Source organism: Rhea pennata, chromosome 3 (genome assembly GCF_028389875.1).
Source record: "Rhea pennata isolate bPtePen1 chromosome 3, bPtePen1.pri, whole genome shotgun sequence".
Classification (NCBI taxonomy): domain Eukaryota; kingdom Metazoa; phylum Chordata; class Aves; order Rheiformes; family Rheidae; genus Rhea; species Rhea pennata.
Genome location: NC_084665.1, coordinates 70059868 through 70082854, shown reverse-complemented (window position 1 = coordinate 70082854; position 22987 = coordinate 70059868). Strand labels below are relative to the sequence as shown.

Below are 22987 nucleotides of genomic sequence, written 5' to 3'. Positions count from 1 at the left end.
GGACCTCTCATAGAAAAAGTCTGAAATCTACACTTGGTCTAGAAACCTGAGCAGTGGACAACAAAATTCTGTTAACAGGGGGAGAAATCCATCTCTCTTGTATCAGCAATCACCCTTCTGTCCTCTAACTATTAAGGAGGGGTATTCTTTTTTTCTTTGTCTGCTTTTCACCTGTGTTTACTTGGGGAATCTCTATTGTAAAGCTAAAAGCCTGCAAATTGGCTGAAAAATATTTTCCATAATATAACATAAGAGGAAACTTGAAAGGTGCTTGGGAATTGAGAAAACAGATGATTAGACTCTGCTGTACACTCTAGATATGATGCCAATGTGATCCTGACACAAACTAAAATTGTTTTAATCTAGGCTCTATTAAGTAGCTCATGCAAAGAAGGTTCTCTGGCAAATGAACCACAGAGGCTAGAAGCAAAAGCTGAAGTAAGTTTTAGCAGTTTGTACAATTTAGAGCATTTTAGAAGTTTGTACAACCCCACATCCACCTTCCTCACTGTATGTGGTACTGACTTGCACTCCCATAAGTCTGCACCCAGTGCTTTCCCGCTATTTCTATCAGGCAAAGATGGAGAGGAGGGGAAGGAGAACGTTGCAGCACCGGCTAGAGCAAGGGGCCAAGGGCTGCACTGACTACAGCAGGCTCCAAACACCTCTGACTGGTCCCCATGCCTCTTCCTAAATGAAACTTGTTCAGCTTTTTAAGGGTAATGCTTACACCCAGCAAGGAGAGGGTCTGTGGCTCTTATGCTGATTTAACACCTTCATGTCAAGGTTGATTTAAAACTCTTATTTAAAGGTTCTCTTTACTAGGAATGAGAAAAATCTCATTTTGAAATGAAATTTGACAGTTTTCAGCTCATTATAAATATTTGATCACTAGGATGCATTTTTAACTAGCTATTATGAACAAACATCCGACTCTTTAGCATTTATCATAAATGTCACCAAACCAGCAGATCACCTGCAAATTAATGTCACAGTGGTTCTAATGGGGTCACACAGGAATCAATTCTTGGTCCTACATTGATTAACATTTTTAGCTGCTTTCTGGAAGGAAGCAAAAAATAACCATGGACAAAGACTGCATAAAGAGTAAAGGCTAGAGGAATGTTAAATAATGAAAAAGACAGTCACTGATACAAACCTAGGTACAATAAAAAAATGTATTTTAACATGATCAAAAATAAATATATATATGTAAGAACAGGGAGTGAAACCTATGCTTATACAATGGCAAAACAGTCTATACATTACAGAAAATATCTCAGAAATCAACATCTCTGAAAAAGAAGATGGGATCATAGAAGATAATTACCTGAACTGAGGTTCTAGTATAATTTTGTATCCAGAAAGACTTAACTCAGTCTTACGATATACATGCCAGAATTGATGGTCCCTGTTTAGCCAGTAGAAATGGTCAAGTATCTCCACAGATTCAGCCTATCCTCAGACAAGCGGAATGAATTACTTGTAAGTAGCGTGCATCTTTCTGCCGTGAGAGAGACCAAATTCCTAACTTAGATTAACTACTTCCTTCATGCCACCTTCAGCACGTAGATAAATAATAAAGCATTGACACTGGACTCTTGAATTTAGCATGGTTGTAACAACATCCATTACCTGGTTGGTAACTAGTTTTCAGCTAATTCAGGTAAGAAGGGAGATGCAATTTTTTTAATTGCTTTTCAAATAGTTCAGGAAGAATTGGAGTAGACTGGTCATAGCTGTCAATGTTTAACACAGACAGACCAACATGTTTTTCTGAAAGATAGCCATTAGTTTAAAGAAAATAGCACAGAGGTATTTATGATAGTTATGCAGGCGGCCAGAGTGGTTGATCAAACACACCATTCTGGCCTCAGAACTTCTGAATATATTAAGTTTAAGTGATGATTGGGAGCACAGCAACAACCCTAATAGAAGTATGCCACATGGAAAATGAACCTTTGAGTATATGTTTCTGTTTGCATACCACCAAGGCAATATTCCAGTTCAAAACTTTTTTCAGAGGTACTATTATTGGTTCCTCTAATTAATCACTTAATCAGAGACCTAAACTGGTAGCATCTGTAAAAATTAAAATGATTCAGCCAAGCCTGTAAAATAAAACTCTCCTGGTAATTAGGACGCTGCGATGTCATCATCAGTCATGCTTTAGAGGGACACAGAAGTCTCTCATTACACATAACACTGATGGAAGCAGATGCACGGCAAATACCTTCTAAGTGCAAGTACTCGTCTGTGACCTAAGCAGGGAGCTTAGTGATTATCCTAACCTGGACTCATTGCTGAGGTAGCCAAATGCAATTAACACAATCATATGAAATGGAATTGATATCCACAGGTCTCACTCCACATACCTGTAAGTGTGCTGTTGTTAAAAGTAGCAATGAGGGAAAAAAATCACATACGATGTCAAAACAACTCAACAAAAGCAAACATTTCAGAAAAATATCCCTGCACAGCTAAGAGGTTAAACCAGTGCCCTTTACTTCAGAATAATAAATGTCGGTTTTGGTATTCATAACTATGGAGTGTTATCAACACTTGAATTTGTTAAAATACTAGATTGCATTTCTTGATGTTATGAATGCTATGTTAAGTGAAAAATAAAGCTCCAGGCTGAAGTGGCCAAACATCAAAAACCTGCTCTTCTTGCTCCTAACTCAACACCACAGAACTCAGAATAGCAGCCCGACTGATCCCAGAGCCCAGCACACCAGAGCTGGGTGCTCTCCCTGTGGTACATCATGTGAATCTCTGTGCAACATGTAGTTGCATACACCATAGAATATGGCTATAAATGTAGGTAAATTCAAGCCTCTAAAGGAAGAAGGTGGCTCAAAGACCGTTCAGAGGTAAAGCACAACTAGCATGCTATTAGTTAATGAGGGAAACAACTTTTTTTATCTTGTCCAATGGTCTATAGTCTCTAATCCTGTAAGGCCTAGCCGTAGAAGCCATTTGTTAGACAGTATTCCCCACCACTGTGACATGTATGATATTTTCTCTGTTGCAACGAATTTTTTCATACACCACTCACCTTACTGTGTGCAAGATGCCTCCTGAGGTAGGCTTTGTACACATGCGTGTACATTGCACAGAACACAGCCAGCTGCACAAAACACTGTGCATATATCAGTATTGGGGAAAAAGCCCTGCTTAATAGGATGTACCTGTTTCTGACCTGCTGTTTATTTGGCTGTGTTTTGTCTGTGAAGAAGGCCAGGCTGACATCTCCCTACTTAACAGAAATAATCTGGCAGTCATTTCCTTTCTCCCCTTCCAGAAGTGAACACTGTTCAACTATCTGTATGCTCTACTGCAAAGTGAGAAATTAGATTGCTTGTTATTACCAAGAACAAACCACAGAAAGTGTATCATTAAGAAAAAACACAGAATGGACAGGTTTGGAAGAGACCTATAGAGATCATCTAAATCTCCTGCTCAAAGCAGGGTCAAAAAGGGCCATGCCCAGTTAAGTTTTGCATATCTCCAAGGCCAGAGACTCCACAACCTCTCCAGGCAACCTGTTAAAGTGTTTGACCATCTTCACTATAAAAAAATTCTTTTCTTGTGATTAAATGGAATTTCTTGTTTAACAATTTGCACCCATTGTCTCTTATCCCATCACTGGGCATCACTGAAAACAGTCTGTCTCCATCTTCTTTACACCCTCCCATTAGATATTTCCATAAGCTGATAAGAATTCCCCAAGCTATCTCTTCTCCTGCCAGAGCCCTGAGGTCACTAATAAACCTTAATCGCCCTCGCTAGCCTCATTTGGGGCTTGCATACCATTATTGCCCCTTGCAATAACATTGGCCAAATCCCTCAACAGTTGTTGGTGCATTGCATCAGGTCTTATGCACTTGTATGTCCCGTTTGTTTAAATGTTCCCTAACCAGATCCTCTTACACCGAGGGTAAACCTTCGTTGTTCCAGACTTTAACAGTGGTCTTAGAGGCCTGCAATTACTGAAGAGTGATCTTACCAGTAAAGGCTGAAGTGAAGAAGGTATCGAGCATTCCTGCTTTCTCTGCGCTTTTTGTCATCTGGTCCCCTCCCTCATTTAGCAGTAGCACCATGTTTTCCCTAGTCTTCCTTTTGCTGCTGATAAATCTGTAGAAGCCCTTCTTGTTGTTCTTCACCACTCTTGCCAGAATCAACTCCAGGTAGTCTTTAGTTCTCCTAGCCCTATCCCCCCACATTTAAGACAGTGTCTCCTCCTAGGTCACCTATCTCTGCCTCCTCCTCTTGTACACTTCCTTTTTATGTTTAAGTTTAGTCAGGAGTTCTTGGTTCACCCATGCAAGCCTCCTGCTGCCTTTGTTTGACTTCCTGCTCATCTGGATGAACCTTACAAAAGGCCACAATGTTGCAACCTCACCTCACTGCACAGTCTTTCATTTTTGAGAGAAATGCAAGAGACATTATCAAGTATACACAACAAAATATGCAAGTTGGATTGCCCCTTTTATGAAAAAATAGAGTAAAAGTTGCTTAGGCAGTAGCTTTGAAAGAAAAGGACCAAGAGTTACAGCCCAACCAAAAGCCTAGACTATCAAAATACATATTGTGCATCCTATTATGTGGTATTTTATGTCCTTTAGGAAATGCTTATTATATATAGCTGCACATATGCTACACTTGCTTCAGTTGGTGTTTCTGATTCTGTAAATACTGGATACTTTATCCTACCACCTAAGTGCTCAGAATCACCATTCTGAAACGGGAATGAGTAATATATTCAATACCACATATATTTGAGTTTTGTTGGATATGACTCTGCTGTCTCTGTTCCCATTTGAGGTCTTGCAAGTCTTTTTCGCCTGTTTTTATGCTGGAAAGTGCACTGACATTACTCCCGGAGGGCTTATGACGTGCTTTGGAACAGCCATCTATATTGCGACAAGACAAGGTTCTTATTCCTAGCACTGGCCTCTGTGTTCAGCTGAAATACAGAACAGTGCTTACATCTATGGTGCTACCCTCTGCTCACCCTCACTGGGCAGGGAAAACCTACCTAGGGCCATGGGACTCTGTTGAAGAGCAATGAGGAGTGCAGGCACCTGAAAGACATGCTGGTAAATTCTATGTGTAGAGTAACTGATAAATCTACTACAGGACAGAGTGCCAAGGTTTATTTATTAACTGTATATTTGCCATTAGCACCAGAGAATGTAAACCAGAAAAAACAGTTTCATTAGTCCTTGCTGAAGAGCCCAGTTTAAGACCATGCTAAAGGAAGCCCTGAAGAGAGTAGTGAGCGTGCACGCAATAAACAAAAACCAAAGCTATGGCAATTTTCTCTTCAATCTCAAACAAGCTGAGCTTGGACCTTAGCAGCACCTTGAAAATGCTGTTTTTTCCAGGTGCTTCTTGAAGGGATAAGTGCGCTGAAGCAGTGGACTGAACACAGTGGTATAAGAGGCAAAAAATATTTGTTATTGCTTTTCTTCAAGGCTGTGGTGAGACGGCCAGTAAAAGATATGACTTGTGCTGTACATTGATTCTGTACTGTATTGTGTAAGTGTATCTAGAGATCAGCACTTTTAGAAAATTTCCCTGTTCTACCTCTGTAAAGCCTTCCAGTTGATAGAGAGCCATTTTGAAAAGTCATCTGGATTCCCCATAAAACTAGAGAATCCTGGGCTATCTCTGTACCCTCTTCATGCTCTCGTAGCACTATGAAGAGATTGAACTTAATCTATTATTCAATCTCTTTCTTTAAGAAATTAAATTATATAAATTTTATATAATAACAATTCATATAAATTTGGCTGATTTGTTCTTCAAGGCCCTTACACAGAATTCTAGAGATTTGTCAAAAAAATGACAAAATCAGCAGAAATAAATTTATGGTTGGAACGTTCAGAAGAAAAAAAAGAGAAAAAGGCATAACATATCACCTAAGGAAACTTTAGCAGAACAGCAACAGAGAACCAACATGGATGATGTACCATCATGGATACAACCGTGAAAGGTAGCATGACAGCTAATGTAAAGCTAGCTAAAAAAGGAGCTCATTTTTATACTAGGATTTTAAGTTACTTGTCATCTTTTTCTTTCATGTGAGTGGTCAGGTCGGTACCTCTATGTTAAGACATGTATTTGGACAATTAAATGTCCATTTGAATAAAAGTCTATTGAAACTGGATGTGCAAAAATGAAAACTTGTCTCCTGTGTCTGAGGACAATACAGATACCTACAAAACTGACTTTTCACAGAGAATAAATAAACTTCTCAGACTTACAAAGACCTCAGTGCCAAAAAGAGGTTAGCAGATGACTTACTGTGAACCAAGCAACACTAAAGTCTCCAAATTTTCCTCCATTTGCTAGTGTAGTAGGGTACTTTGAGGACCTTATCGAAGTCATTAGCACCATTGCCCACTTCAGTAATGACATAATAAAAGGCCTACTTTCTCCTTTAAATCTCAAGGAAATCATACCCTAAAGTCTCTAGCAATAGAGATGTATCTTTTCAAGGCTGCTCCACTAGAAGTTCATACTCATAAACTATTTTTTCTCTGGTAACAAGTTCCCAACCACCACCTGAGTCACAGTTGGTTCACTGTTCATTACTCACACAGACACCTGGGCATGCCAGTTCTGTCGGCACTGCACATGCTGGCAAATGCCTCTTGCCAGTTATTCTCAGTAGTAGGAATTCACATAGCAGCAATGGACTGGATTTGCTGTTCCGTGTCTCATTTGCTATCTCCTTTGGCTCCATACTAAGTCAGGGACCTTTGCCCATTTTCACACTAGCAAATGAAACAGGTCAGGGACTGTTCTCAGGACCTGGTGCCAACTGGTACTCAACAACTCCGTCTATTTTCAGCTAAACTGATAATATAGCTAAACTTTCTTACAGCTTCCTCCAAATAAGCATGAATGCATCCAAACCATCAATCAAGAATGAACTCAGCCCCAGCCTAGACCCCAAATCATGCCCGAGCATCGTAGCAGTGGTAGCTTGCCCAGGCCAAAATGATCCAGAGGATGTGCTAACAATTACACATCTGTGTGTGCGCCCATGCCTTAGCCTGATTTATTTTACAAAGATAATTGTTGACTAATAGAAGCAAATCTGTAGCCACAAACAACTTTGAGAAGCATAATCCAAAGGAAAAAAAAAGGTCTTATGTGCTGACTTGACATTAGGGTGTAGGGGCTCAAGCCCTTTCTCTAACACATAGTTCCTATGTTTTTAGATGCTCATTATCTTGTTTTTTATCGAAGCTACCGCGAAGGAAGGGACCCTGATTTCACTTGGAGACTGTATGTAGCACCAATAATAGCAACTTTGACCAGGGAATGTGCAAATCTAAGACTGCCCATATCCATTACAAAAAGGAAGGAAAACAAAGAAACATTTTCCTGGCAAAGGGAAGGAATCTCCTCACCCCCATCAAATTGAAGTAGTGTTTATAGATTCAGAGAGTTGATTAAATTTTATTTTGTGATGGTTAAAGTCTTTTCTTTCTGTTTTAAACATATGCTACATACACTCTTTTTCACTACAGTTGCTACTCTTTTATTATTATTTTCCTATTAGCAGGTAAACTCGCCACTCCTTTTGCACAACCCTTGCAAATTTGAAGCCTATTTAATAAGTATCCATAAAACAGCACCCTGGCTTCAATAACTTTATGAAAAAAATCTCTTCTAGGCATCTTTTCTTACAACATGTCTTCACAGTAAAGAATCTTTAGAGCTTTTTCTTTTTTTTTTTTTTCTTTTTTTTGAAATGTTTCATTATTGATTACATTTATTTTGGAGCTAAATTTTATTACCAGACTGTTTATCTTTGGTTTTGATAAACTCATTGAAAAAAAAGACTCAGGTGAATTGCTGATGGTTGATAAATAAAATTCATAAAATTACATTTTAATTACAGGTAGACTACTTCTTAAGTGCACGTCATTTTTTTTTCCTGTTTATGACATGCCATTTTTAGGGACTTACTATGACAGATTTTGTAAGAGAAATTAATTTGTTTTCCCATTTATCCTTTTCCCATATTCAAAGAACTAGACAGAAGCAAATTTTGCTTATCTGGCTTACTGTGAAATTGGTGAAGATGATCACAGTATGTCTGAGCAAAGATGTCAGAATCACACTCTCACAATTATGAATAGCATTCCTGCTCAGTACTGTTTTTAAATGAACAAAATATTTGGGCTGGATATGAAATGTAACAGAATTCCACATAGGTAAGTCCGACAGAAGTAAACGGGGAGTTCTGCATCTGTGGAGATGTGGTGTGTAGAGAATCACTGAGCTCTGCTTGGAGAGAGAGGACTTTTTTTGCTTTTTACTATACAAATCCAGGCAGAGACTTGTTTCTTATCTTTTTTAAAAGAATTCTCTTCATTATCTTTTTCTTCTTTTCACTGAAGGAAATAGAATTTCATGAGGCAGCAAACTGAGAGCCCAGATTACTGAAACCCTTGCTTAAAAGTATCCGTTAGTAGAAGTGTTGCTGAAATAGACTCAACATTCAGGTCCTCCAAAAGACCCAGGAAAGAACTGGGCCTGCGAGAGATGTATAAATCCTCCCCTGCTGCCATCTTGTGCCAGGAGCAAGTAAATTACTGTAGCTCTTCAAAGAGTACGGCTACTTCACTGATCCTGTGATTCATCAGCTACTTCAGCAGGCAAACCAGTATCTCATCTCTCTTCAGCTTGTCTCTACTCCCTCCATTACTAGCTCTTTGAAACAGGGGAGTAGCAGGCTCAAACACTGAAGAGAAATGGAAGTGGAGAGGGCAATTAGGTAGTGCCTTGGGAACAGTATGATGGAGGAGACTCTCACACTTTTTCTGCCAAAGCAGTGCAACCAGAGATCCATCTCAAGTGGCCTGTATGCACACAGCATTGGAAACACACAGAAGCTATAAATCCATGCACGGTTACAGAGCCAAGATCTCACTGCAGTCATAGAGACATGATGGGATAGCTCACGTGACTTGAGTGTGGTAACAGACTGATCCTGGGTTTTTAGGAAGGAGAGGCGGAGAAGTTGACGATAAAAGGTTATGCTCTACGCAAAAGAGCAGTTCAAATGCATCAAGCTTTGCCTTGTAGCAGGTGATGGGCCAGTTGCAAGCACACAGCACACAGCAGTTGGAAGCAGGGATGGGCTACCCAGGAGAGCTATAGAGACATTCCCTGAGCGTAAAGGGATAGAACTAGGAAAGCCTAAGTTCAACTGGAGTTGAAACTAGCAAAGTATAACAAGAAAGGCTTTTCTAAGTGCATAAACAGCAAAAGAAAAGCTAAGAAAAATGTGGGCTTACTTCTCAGTGGGATAGGGGACCTTGTGACAAAGCCTGTGGATAAGTCCAGGGTACTCAATACCTTTTTTGCCTTGGCATTAATAGTAATGTTTATCCTTAGGCCTACAAGTCTCTACGCCTACTAGACTAATCTATAGGAGTAGAGCATTATCCTCAGTAGAGGAAGATCACTTAAGTAAAGTAGATATAAACGAGTCCATGGGATGAGATAGGATGCAGCACAAGGTACTGCAGGGGCTGGCTGATGTCACTGCAAGACCATTCTCTATCATCTGTGAAAGGATATGGTGACTGAGAGGGGTTCTTGATGACTTGAAAAATGCAAATGTCAGGAAGGGCGAGAAGACAGATTGGGGGAACTACAATTCAGTCAGTTTCACTGCACTGAGGGAGACTGTAGAGCAAATCCTCCAGAAAGCCATGTCCAGGCACATGAAGTACAAGATGAAGACTAGGAACTGACAGCATGGACGTAGCAAAACCAAATTGTGCCTGATCAATCTCATAGCCTTCTATGAGAAGGTGACTGGCTCTGTGCACAGAAGGAGAGGAGTGGATGCTGTTTTCCTTGACAGTACCTTCAACAGTCTCTCATAGTATCTTTATAGCCAACTGATGAGCTATACTTTAGAAAAGAGGACTATAAAGAGGTTAGAAAATTGGATGGGCTGCCAAGTTCTGAGGGTTGTAATCAGCAGTACAAGATCAGACTGGTGGCCAGTTACTAGAGGTGTCCCTCCTGGATCAACACTGCTTAATGTCTCTGTTAAGGACCTGGACACAGCTTACAGTGCATATCAGGAAATTTGCAGATAATATGAGATTGAATGGATGAGAGGAAGACAGGCAACATGCAGGAGCATCAAAAGGGTTGCCATTCGGTGAGAACTTGAGGTGGATGGACCGACAGGAACCTCATGAAGTTCATTAAAGACAAATGCAAAGTCTGACATATGGGATGGAGTAAGTCTTTACAGCACTACATACTAGGTGCCCACTGGGTAGAAAACAGCTCCGCAGAAAAGAACCAGCCATATTTTCCTCATGGAAAACAAGTTGAACACGAGTCAGTTGTGTGCCCTTTCAGTGCTGAATACTAACTTTGGGATCTATTAAGGTAGCAAATATGTCAAGATAAGAGATTTTGCTCCTCTGTTCAGCACTTGTGAAATCGTATCTGAAGACACTGGCCTACTGGGGCAGGCCCAGTGGAGGACCACCTGGATGATTAGGGGGCTGAAGCACAAGACATGCAAGGACAGGACAAACAAGAGTTTGTTCAATCTTAAGAGAGGACGGCTCAGGGAGGATTTCGTTATTGTCTTTGGCTACCTAATGGGAAGGTACTGAGAAGACTGAGATGTGTAAAGATAGGACAAGAGGCAATGGACACAAAGTGCAACACAGGGAAGTCTGATTAGATATTAGGAAAAATATTTCACAATGGGAATGATCAAACATTGGAACGGGTACCCAGGGAGGTTGTGGAATCTGCTTTTCTGAAGATACTCAAAGGAAGATACTCTGAGGAATCTGATCTAGGCTGGTCCTGCTTTGAGCAGGACCATATGAACTTCCAACCTAAATGATTGGTCCTTTCTGATTTAGGAATCTATCCAGAAAAAACAAGTGGAACAAGAGTATAAACAAACTAGCTAGGTTTATTTCTAAGAGTGTAGATGTTGATTAATGTTTTTTTAACATCAGTTTCGGTTGCTAATTCTACCATTCACACTTTGACTGTGCAAAAATTCCTGATAATTTCTGTGACACAGAATGTTAAAATATAGAACAAAAAAAGACAGCAAAAATTTCTAAACATGTTACTATTTAAAAAACAGATGCATTCAAATCTTATGAAAATAATACACATTGCCAAAGTCCATAAGAAGAAGCTGAGTTATTACACCAAATCAATGTGGCTTTCAATTAGATACTAAAAGCAACAAGCCTGCTCACATCAGCTTACAGCAGTGATCTCTCATTGGTCCATACAAGCTACACATAACTTCTTCTGTATCCTAAAGTTTTAGCAAGATTTGACAGCAGAAATGTACAGAATTGTTCCTCAGTTATGAAAACAGTTGCCTGCAATTGACCTAGGACATTTTTTAACTAGCAAGCCTGTGACAGAAAGTTTCAATTCTGGAGGTATTCAAAAAAATGTAATACTGTTGTAGGATCTGATTGCCTTGTCTATTGGGAATGCTGCAAAACACCACCTATTATGAGACCTGTTTCCAGTTTCTTATAACTGTCACATTTTAGACGTTGGAGCCAAGATTTTCCACACTAAGCATCTGTCTCAAGATGAGTATCAAGGTTGTTAATATTTTGAAAAATTTTCAGCAAAACGATTCTGCTCTTTTCAAGAAGAGTATTTTGTTCATATGAAAGAATTCTAGCAACTATTTTTTCAGAAGTTCCAGTATACCTGTTGTCTGCAGCAGAGATTTTGTGCTTATATTAGATATATACATCTTGTTTTTCTAATTGACCCAAATCGTGACTGGCCAAATTACAACCTTTCAGAAAACTTCCATTCCTATACATGGCCAGAGTTTACCAGTTAAATTTGCTGAAAATTCGGTATTTACAAAGTGCCACATCCTCTCCCATCACCAGCTGTCAATCTGTCTGCACATTCACTCCCAACTGATACATCATGTTCTGACTCCAGGGTAGGAGGCCAAGCTACCTACCTGCAGTTGTTGCTCCATTTAGGTCTAGGAAAGGTTAAGGCCAGGCTTTAGAACCACAGGTAATTTTCTCTTTTACTCATAGCTATATAGTTGCTGTTCCCTAGTACAATGACTGATCCTACACTGTTCCCAGTCCAGATGCAGAAATGAAAAGAGTTATACTTGGAAATAAGGAAAGGAACAGAACAAACCAGAGAAGCTAATTGTTTTGAATAAGTTTGAGTAAGAAGAATCAGGGAAAAGGGACTTACAGATGAGAGTAATCCTACAACAGTCCTTCTCACAGCTCTCCCATTGTAGCTTTTGTTGTCAAATCTCCAGCTACCTTCCTAATTTCTAAGTAGCCTAGGCACTTGGAGATGTGTAGAGAGCTACTCTGTAGCCCACAGGCTATATAAACAGAGTAGACAAAGGTTGCAAGAAGTAGAAAAGTATAACTACTTTTCTGGTCCCACAGTAGGTTAGTATCAAAATCAGGAATGGAATTCAGATTCCTCCCTCCCAGTTCAGTGCCCAGTTGCCTAGCTGGGGCTATCTTAGTCCACTTTCATGTAGTATACAATATAGACTTATCGACAGAGAGGCCCCATTCCAAGAAGACACTGACAAATGTAGGGAAACATAAATTCCTCTGCCTCAATTCTGAATTGACCGGACACAAGATAAAACTCTCATCCACATGCCATATAGCCAGAGTTATTGCAAGCTCTATTCCTGAGCTAATAAGCTATGCTTAGAAAAAGAAAATGTCAGTTTGAGTACAGCATCACTGTAATGTAGCCATAAGAACTGAGCTGCTTTGCATCTGGCCAGCTTAGAGCACTAGCAGAGCAACCCATAGATTTCTAGCCATAAAGTCATATATCTCTGAAAGCACAGTGCCTCCTACAACTACATATCTGCATCACAGTGAGGATTTCCGAATCCCAGGGTCCAGCATGTCTGTCATTTTCTCTACCTACTTCATTTCTCTCACAACAAACCATCTAAGCATGGCTAATTTGGCATTTCCCTCACAGCTATAGCAACTGAATGAATTCTTATTTCATGCTATCAGAATGAAAAGCTTTACAAGAGTTAGCTAGCCTTTGACAAGTGGTTACCAGTCTTTTTGAATTATTAAGCCTTTGTCAGTTTTCAATAGCAGGAGTACAGCTGCAGATTTGAACAGTGCCTTTGCTTACTGTCTACCCCAAAAAACAGTGTAAAAACTAAAAACAAACTAATGAACACAACTCATGGGTTCACTAGTATGGAACTCAATTCATTAACAAATTTTTTACTTATAAAAAAGTTATATCTAGCTATAGTTTGGTTTCTATTTCTTCTAGAAAACACTTAATTTCCTTAGTTTGCTCTCAGCTTCCCAACAAGCATTGCAATTAATAATAACAAAGTGGTAATCAATAGCAGCTGCTACAAAGAAATTCCGACAATTGAGAGTATAGATGAAAAATCTGGCATTTACATGTGGATATATGCAGGATATGTGGATATATTCACTGTTAAATGAAATAGCTGCAGTGGCCCAAATAGGATTGCAGGGAAGAATAACTGAGAGAAAGCATAGGCTTTGCTGAACATCTTCCAAATTCTGCATGCTTGCAAGGTTCTGCTGACATCAGCAACATTAACTTCCATTTGTCAGGCAATATATCACAATTCTTCTTTCTTAAAAGCTCCAGACCAAGAAAGGAAATATCAACTATCTCTCTGTATCAACAGATGCATACATTCACAAGTCTGTCTTCACCCAAAGGTTCAGTGGAGGACTCTAGATCTGTCTCTACACAAATACTTTTGCTAGCATTTGTCTTTTATATGTTTGCAGTCAAGTCTACTCACATTTTTTAAAAACAGTAGAGAATCTCTACAAAGAGAACTTTGACTCTGATCACGCTCTAGAGACTACCTGACATAAAGCGCTGCTTCTCTCTTCAGCAGTTTCTAGTACATCTTTTAAATGCTCTCTGCTATCTCATATTGTTCATCATAAAAGGAGAGCAAATTTCCCTCAGCAGTTACAAATAAAGAGATTTTTTAAAAAGAATGGGAAGCTTTTGCCAGCCAGTGGGTAAAATTAGGGTTGTGTTTTTGCACAACATGATGGCATAAAAGGACAGAAATCAGTTATACATACGATGAGCACTGATATTATGCTGTAAAATGTAAACCTTTATGGACTTTAGTGATTAATTCTATCATTAACTGTTAGGTCAATAAAAGTTTAGATCAGAATCCAGACAAAATGTCTGCACTCTGCATGCCTATTTATGCTTAGTAAAACTTACTTTAGCAGGAGGTTCTATTGGTTATAATCAGTGTACTGAAATGAGGAAGAACTGTAGAACAATGAATCCAGTGGAAATAATTCACAAGCCAACAGAAAATTAGCATTATGACTATCTGACGATGACATTTAAGACACAGAAAACCCCTGATTGTGTAACAAGAGAAAAAGATATTTGTCACAAAAGAATTCTAATGCATTTCAGTCTTCTTGGGGTTGTTTTAATCATTGTTTCATGTTAACATTTTCATAGGTTCTTGACAGATCCTAAATTTCAAATTTGTAAGAATCAGTATTCTTCACCAGCCTCCTTCCATTGGTTCTCCAAGTCATGGCATGTTTGCAAAGTGCAAAATAATTTGCCTTCACTTCAAACTTGTTTTTCTCTGACTTGTATTTCCTTAACCACCCTCCACCTTCCTCCATTCAGTGCTGAAAATCCTGAGGTCTCTTCTACTGGATGAGATTCAGTAGCCTGAAGTTTGAAATATAACAATGAAAATTACTCCCTAATTATGATGATGCACACAATGACTGGGCAGGACAAAGCTCTCCTGCCTACTTCAGCATAAGGATACATTTTTGACTCTTGGTCCACTCCACCTCTACTCTGGTGTAGAGTCTTAATGCGTTTTTCCATTCTGGTTCGGTGTCCCTATTTGGCACCAATGGAAACCATCCATCTACTTCAGCCCCTTGGAAGTAACATCATATAAAAGAGCCCTTGGCTTAAATACATTATTTTCCTGTCCTCTGAAGTACCAAGTATCCTTCCATTGATAACAAGAACAAAGACAGAAAGGGGCAAACACTTAAGCTAAAGAAAGTAGTGCAGTATGAGAACAGCAGTACCACAGCTCAGCATAGTAGGCTAGAGGGCAGAATCAGGATAAGGAGAAAGCGATCACAGATGACAGAGATGAGAAAACCTATTTATTGGGTTAATTTCCTGAAAATATATAGTTCCCACAGAGTGTAAGGTATTAAACTGCCACTACATTTAATTTTAATACAAAGACCCATGAGAAGTAGCAAGGTAAAAGAATCTAACTGTGGTACAATCTATCACAGGTCAGGAGCACCGGATTCAGAAGTAGGAATCTATAAGAAACTCCAGGCCATAGAGTCTAAACGGATAAGAATAAGGGAAGATTTGGAGTACAGCCAAGTCTCTAAACAAGTTATAAGGATAATTACGGAAAGATCATGATCTCACAAAGAAGATGGCCATGGCAACAGAACGCAGTGGTATTTTATGGTGGAAGCTAGAGGGAAAACAGAAAAGAAAAATTCCCGGGAAGAGGAGGGGGAAGCTGGAGAAGGCTCAGATTTCATGCCCTTTTCAAATCTGCGGTTATCTGGAAAAGCAATAGAACATGGCAATAAACACCTGTTTATCTTCTACTAACATGTCTGAAATTCATTTCCTGTAAGGAAAATATTTTTAATGCTGCCTCACTTTAAGTAAGCCCTTGCAATTCCTAAAGATAATGTAACTTACCACATAGCTGCAAATCTAACTTTCTTAACAACAGAAATACATTTCTTCTGTTTTATACAAGACCAAAGTAGACTTTGGCCTTCCTGGTAGGCAATATTACTAAAAATGAAAATCAATGACATTCACTGAATTTTAAACACTGAAATCAAGAGTTGTCTCTAAAATCTGTTTTCAGAATTCATTGTTAGTCAACATTTTCTCTTTTTAAGGCTTGCTTTATTATCTTTCAGTCTGCCATGCTATTACTGCTGTAATACTTTTTGTGCTTACTTGATGGAACAGTGCCTTGCATCTCTATACTGGCAAATGGAGTAATTGTGAAGGTGAATGGATATAATATAAAATTATGCTTAGACTGAAAGGTTGGGTAGAATCACTCGCTCTCCAGTACTCCAAAAGAACATAATAGAACAAGATGAGGAGGTGGCTAGATCCCCAGTCTTCAGTGTGCCTGCTGGTACCCAATAGCAGTTAGTAAGGGAAAAATATTGCTCCTTGTAGAAACACATGGGGAAAATAATTTTCAAAATTAGACACTTATAATTCCCTTCAGCATTCTTTTTCCACCTATCTACAATAATTTTCAAAATTAGACACTTATAATTCCCTTCAGCATTCTTTTTCCACCTATCTTATACAAGCACAGTGTCTCAAAGCCTCTGAACTCAGCTAACCCCAGCACCACATTTCCCTCCTTATACAGGGAAAACAAAGCCACATTTTGGTTTATGTTTCTTCTAGGAAACACTGAATTTTTATAGTTTTTTCTCAGCTTCCCAGTAACAAAGCTGTACTGTACCACTCTTTGATACTTTCTACCTTTATCGGCCATATTTTGTGCTCTCAAAACAAGTTATAAGAAGATAAATAGTCCAGCAATAAGAAATTGGGAATTTCAAACACTTTATGTAGAAACAAATAACGACACTAACCTCTTTCATTTTTTCTAGTTCATTCTGTAGTGCCTGTTTTGCAATTTCAACTTCTATAAGCTGCTGTCTTAGTTTTTCATTTTCATCTTCTGTTACAGTACGTTTTTCTTCCACATTTTCTAACTCATGATGAAGTCTCACCGATACATCTTTTGCAACCTAAATAGAATGATATTTCAAAAGAAAGGAAAAAAAAAAGAATTATTGCTACAGTACTAAGTGTCTAAGTAACCATTTACAGGTTAATTTTGGATGTTTTTATAGAGGCAGTATGTAAGGAAATGGTTAGACAATGACATCCACAGGTAAATAATTCAAGACAATTCCCACAAAATATTAAATATTCTTCCTACGGACTTCACTGAAAGCCACATTAGACACTAAACCACTAAACCCTTTCTCAGATTTCTTTATGCCAACAATGAAATGGTATCTTCATTATTCTTGGAGACAATCAAGCAGGTATTTTCTCTCAAGCATTGCCACCTTACGCTTCTCAATGCACTAAGGCAGGTATCCTTCAAAAATTTATGATGTGGAATCATCAGGCAAAAGCAAGGTCCATTTTCTCCAGGTCTACTGTACCTATGCATTGTATAAGGCTACAGACAACTAGGACACATTTTTAGTTCTGCCTGCTAGTCTCTCCCCCTCATGCATGGTTATATATCAATACCTGGTATTTACTGGTACTGATTATTTTGAAGAGTAGAATATGAGAAAACAACATTTTTACTGAGCTTTTATTTACCCAAATGATATATGATATTCTAAAGTGAACATGATCACCAATGCTTTTGTTTTATATTTTGAAAAGCATTTTCACATGAATAGAGTTAGAAGGCAGATGCCAAGATCTAATTCCTTTTCCTCATGTAAGTTGATGAGAGTTTTGCCATTTGAGTCTCTTGCATTGTATTTTGTGAAACCACCAAAACTATAATCATGCATTAAAAATATTTAAATATACACTAACCACTGTTATGATGGTGATTTTGACACATATGTTTTGAAAAGCCTGACTTGTTCCTTTCTTAGAACACTAGAAATTATAATTAATCCTTAGTATTAGCTAGGGGAGTTCAGAGAGCTATCCTTTATGGTTTTCAGTATGACAATCATTATGTTTTTAAGAACTTTCTTTGACATACTAAAACTCCAAAGAAAAGATAATAATTGTAAGCAAGCAGTCTAGAAGAATCCGATCTATCAGAAAACAGCAGCAGCTAGTGACTCACCCTCCCCAACAAGAAGCACGGTGTGTGTGAATTACTGATACAACACTGCAGTGTAGCACAAGATCATTCAATAACCTCCCCCTCACCGCACACGCACTCAGGACACATAATGCCCAACAGAAACAGAGAGTGGAGGGGAATTTCAATTGTAACCATACTCTAAAGAGACTGCAGGATGAGGTGAGAATCATATCAAGTTATAGGGCTAATATCTTGAAGTCTTTTCCCATACTTGGCATTAAACCGTACATTTGGTTAGCCGCTCAATGTGAATGGACAATCATTGGGGACATACCTAACAGCACCCTATCAGAACCTGTCTTTGATCCATAATTGCAGCTTATATCAGTGAACATAAAGAAATTCTTAGTTGCTGGTAATGATTTTCAGCAAAAAAAAAAACTGGTGGAGTCATAATTAATAAAGATAAATCCTACAGAGCAAACTAGATCACATGAGAAAAGGGGTCATCTATGCAAGATGCTTTTTAATACGGATGTATGCAAGATTATATCTCCAAGGGATTACATTCCCTAATATACTATTCTTGTAAAATGGACAGTGTTAGTTTGAATATAAATTCTTCAGAAAAGGACTTGGGAATACTGCAAAGAACTGCACATGAGGTACAGTTATAATTAATTAAAAACAGGAATTCCATTTGGCAGAAATTTGGCATTTGACATTCATTCTTACCCCAAAGCAGAACACAAACTTCATCTGTGGGAAGGTTTTACAAGAACGCCACTCCTTTACAAGGTAATTAGGAAAGACAAGCAGCAAATCTCAATTAAAATGACCCTTTTGTCCAGTTCAACCTAAGGCTTGAACTAACATGTCGTATATTGCAGGTGAGCACCTAACCACAGAATCGATTTCTCTCCTAGGCCCTGTGAATATATTAATCATTAATACAAAGTAGCAGTGAGCCAACAAAGAAATCAACTCTATAAGCCAGAAGCATGATATTCACTTGGGGCTTGTAGATTCATGTTAAAATTCTGCTTGCAAAGGTGAATGTCTCAACAATTCACCTAAACACCATTTTGAGCGAGCAAAATGTCCCTTGTTTTGATTAGAAATTCTATCTTATCCCTGGAAAAGATCCATCAAAATGATATTTCCACTAATTTTGTTTCTGATCAAAAAGAAAATGTTTTGTTAAGAACCATGTGAACAGTTCGACTTAAGGAATGGTCATGGCCAAAACAGCAAATGTGATTTTTGAATATGCACAGAAAAGGAATATTAAATAGAAACACACAGAAGGAAATTAGTATTCTAAATCACATTAGTGAGAAAATTACTGGAACAACGTGTCTTGGCCTGGTGTCCACATTTAATAAGAATGATGACAAGCTGGAAAATTTTCAGAAAAGATAACCCAAGTCTGAAAAACAGGTCTGGGAATATTAGACTTACAATCTATTACCGTTATCAAAAAGAAGCTTAAAAATGACCTTGTTCATGATCCTATATTAAATCAGTATTTTCAATTGTAATCAAGAGAATCCAACCAAGTAGTTACAGGAAACTAGTCCTGGGGAGAAGTGTGGCCAATAAGCTCAATTTTGCTATACAGAAGTCTGCATTTCCACTGAGAAATGGAGAAATGGCTGGGAGACTTCTCAAATGAAAAAAAAAAAAAAAAAAAAAAAAAAAAAAAAGGAGAGAGAAGCAAAAAAAACCTGATTCAATAGGAAAAGCCTTAACAAGATCTAGTGGATGGAAGCAGAAGTTAAACAATTTCCACTTAGCACAAGAAATTTTTTTTCCTGTAAGTGGAGCAATGTGGAATGGAGATGATACTTTACCAACAGCAATCCTTAAACAAAGACTGAAACTCTTCCTCAGCAATGGGCTGCAGTTCATTCAGAAGTTATAGATCAGATACAGAGACCACACACTGAAATTCTGTGGACTGTGTCTATGATTTCAGGTGGATGAGGAAATTCCTGGCTTCACTGAAGATAACCACAGCTTCCCCACTGACATCAGTGGAGTCAAGATTTTGTGTTGTGATGTGCGAATACTCAATCTAACAGTCTGCTGAAATCTTACCAAAGAGTATTGTAATGCCCTAAGAATCAACAGGACTATTCAGTGAGGCTGGTTCAGTGTTGTAGATTATGTTATGTGTTCACCATAAACAGTCCAGAACCTCCAGATCCTAATCCATATTTGTACCACTCCTTGCACATTAACTGAACAAAACATGATTGGACTAAGGCTGCAAATAACCTACTCATAAAACCTTACTATAGGGCTACTTACTGAGGTGCTTTTAAGTCTATTACTAAGGTGATTTGGGGCCACTGTTACCCTCCATGCTGTAGTGGCTGCACATTTTACAGTGGAGGGATGGAAATGCCTGAGTCACTGAAGACCAGAGAGCACAGTTGTGTCTCCACCTCCCAGCATCCCTCTCCTTGACACCTGCTCCCTCTAGTACCTTGAGGTCCTGCTCCATGCTGCGCAAAAGCTCTCCGTCGATCTCTCCAGTCTGTGCGTAGCGGAGCCTCTTGCGCTCAGCCTTGCGCAGCCGGTACTGAAGGATCCGGCAATTTTTGTTGGCTCGCTCTAGTTCGTGGCGCATTTCTTGAAGCTGACAAGCATCCTCCTCGAAGAAACTGTCCCTCATCTCGTCCATCTCAGTCCTCAGTTCATCTATCTCATTCTGACACCGGGGCAAGAAGGGGACGCCACAGGTGGGTCAAAAACAAAAATGTCAGAGAAGCTAAGCACAGGGGAAGGTGGCCAAAATGGAGTTCAAAGACAGACCCTCCTCCCCGCGCAGACACTAGGGTGCTAATAGCACCGTAAGGAGCTAGGAAAGTACCACTGCCCATTCACCCCACCGCTAGGCCATCTTAAGCCTCCCTCATAGCTGATGCCAGGGAAGGGGGAGGCAGGGAAGCACCTCCTCAGCACGGGGTGGGGAAAGTCACCCACCTGCCACTCCAGCCCACCCAGACCTGGTCCCAGCCCCTAGGTGGCACCTCAGGAGCCTGCTCGGGTCCCGGCCACCTCCGCCGCCCCAGTGGTCCCCTCCGCCGCCCCAAAGGCCACGCTGGCCCCTCACCTTGAGGCTCTCGTTCTCCTCGCGCAGCTTCTCCATCTCCTCCTGCAGCTCCTCCTGCCGCTGCGGGCTCAGGGCGCCCTCGGGGGTGCCGCTCCTGCCGCCGCCGCCCGCCTCGCCCTGCCGCAGCCCCTCGGCCCCGGCCGCCGCCGCCATGGCAGAGGGTGAGGAGGAGGAGGAGGAGGAGGAGGGGGAGGCAGCCAGGGGAGGCTCAGCCGAGGCGGCCGCTGCCGCGGAAGAGGAGGAGGAGGAAGCGCTGCCGCTGCTGCTGTGGTTGCTGCCCTTGGTTTGCATCTGGGCGGCCGCCGCCAGCCCCTTCCTGAGGTGGAACTGGATGAGCTCACTTTGCAGGCATCCCTCCTTCCAGTACCCGCCGCCGCCGCCGCCCGCCGCCCCGCGGCCCTTCCCCGCGCCCGAGGAAGATGGAGGCGCCGGGGCCGCCTCCCCCGCGCCCTTCAGCGGAGACCGCCCCGCTTTCCCCCTCCAGTGCCTGGGCGGCGGCGGCGGCGGCTGCAGCGCCACCGCCCCCTCCCGCTCCCGCTCCCGCTCCCGCTCCCCCCCGCCGCCGCCGCCGCCTGCAGGCGGCGCCGCGGGCTCCGCGTCCCGCAGCGGCGGCTCCTCGGCGGCGCCCGCCCCCGGCGAGGCCTTGCCGGCGGCGCCGGGCGGCGCTTCAGCACCGGCGCCGGCCTGGACAGCTCCCGGCGGCGGCGCGCTGCGCGGCGGCGCCCTGTCGGCGGCGCGGCCGCGGGCGGCTCTCGGCGGCGGCGCCGGCTGCGGCCGCCCCGCGCCGGCCTTGGCGGCGGCGGCGGCGGCGCGGGCGGCGGCGGCGGCGGCGGCGGCGGCTGGCGGCGGGCGCGGCGGGGTGTCCCGGGCTCTGGCCGGGGAGGAGGCTCGCTGCTGCTTCCTGCCGCTGCTGCCCTCGGGATGCAGGCGAGGCTCGGCGGCGGCGGCGCCCCCTGCAGGCGGCTGGCTCATGGCGGCGGCTATCTCCGGGAGACGTCCATCACCGGCGGCGTCCTCCTCCTCCTCCTCCTCCTCCTCCTCCGCCGCCGCCGCCGCTGCCCGGGGAGCTGGGGGAGGAGAAGAAGCGGAGAAGACGGTCGGGGTGGGGACGGGGAGGGAGACACGGCGACAGCCCAGAGCAGAGCTCTTCGGCAGCACCAGCCGCCGCCAGCGGGCCCGGGTCTCCGCGATGCCCCACCACGGCTCCCCACGGCCAGGGCACTGCGCTCCCAAGCCCCCCGCACCACCCCACCGAAGCAGCCACCAGCAACAACCTGGCGACAGCTCCAAAGCCAAGGGTATCGCACACCAGATTCCGGTCTCACACTGTCCGGCATCAAACTAGAGCTGCTTTCTTATGGATCTCCACATTGCACGGCTGTGGCTGAGATCTGTTCCCACTTCTTCTGTTTCGTCTAGGGACATTTTTCTCTACTCATGCCAAAACACTTCCCTGTACAGACTGCCACATCGTACCTATATGTCCATCCTCACACCACCTTCCTTTTTGTGCATCTTTGCTACTGAGCTGAGTACCAGTTTGGGTTGCTACTGCACCTACAAGTGCTACCCACATCTGGCTCCTCGAAGGCCTCGTCAAGGCGTCTTTCAAAGTAGTGTGGGGAAAGGCTGAGGAGCCCAAGGCCTGCACATGTGGGAACAGGCTCCCCTTCAGCCTTGGCAGGGTCTCTTCCAGGACCAGGTTAGACTGCCTCAGCTCAGGAATCAAGGGCCATAAAGGAAATGAGTAGATGACAGGCACTCTCTGAATCAACTTCCAAGCTCAAATTTGCAATAATTGGTTTTCTAGAGGCATTGCCAGCTCTTAAGACTGACTTGAGCTTGTTACAGGTTATACAGACATAGGAGTTAGGCGTAACCACATCAGTGGATTTTCAAAACAGAGGAGGTAAATTATA

At 41.7% G+C, this 22987-nt stretch overlaps 1 protein-coding gene across 1 annotated transcript in view; it reads right to left on the bottom strand.

The window, feature by feature from the left end:
- The window catches only part of MTCL3 (MTCL family member 3), a 31711-nt gene extending 9671 nt beyond the window's left edge, over positions 1-22040 (bottom strand). Inside the window, exons 1-3 of the mRNA XM_062570915.1 lie at positions 21069-22040; positions 20439-20663; positions 16749-16907 (exon numbers count right to left, since the gene is read on the bottom strand). Coding sequence (XP_062426899.1) covers positions 16749-16907; positions 20439-20663; positions 21069-22040 — 1356 coding nt within the window. The remainder of the gene's footprint in view (positions 1-16748; positions 16908-20438; positions 20664-21068) is intronic.
- Positions 22041-22987: the final 947 nt, after the last annotated feature.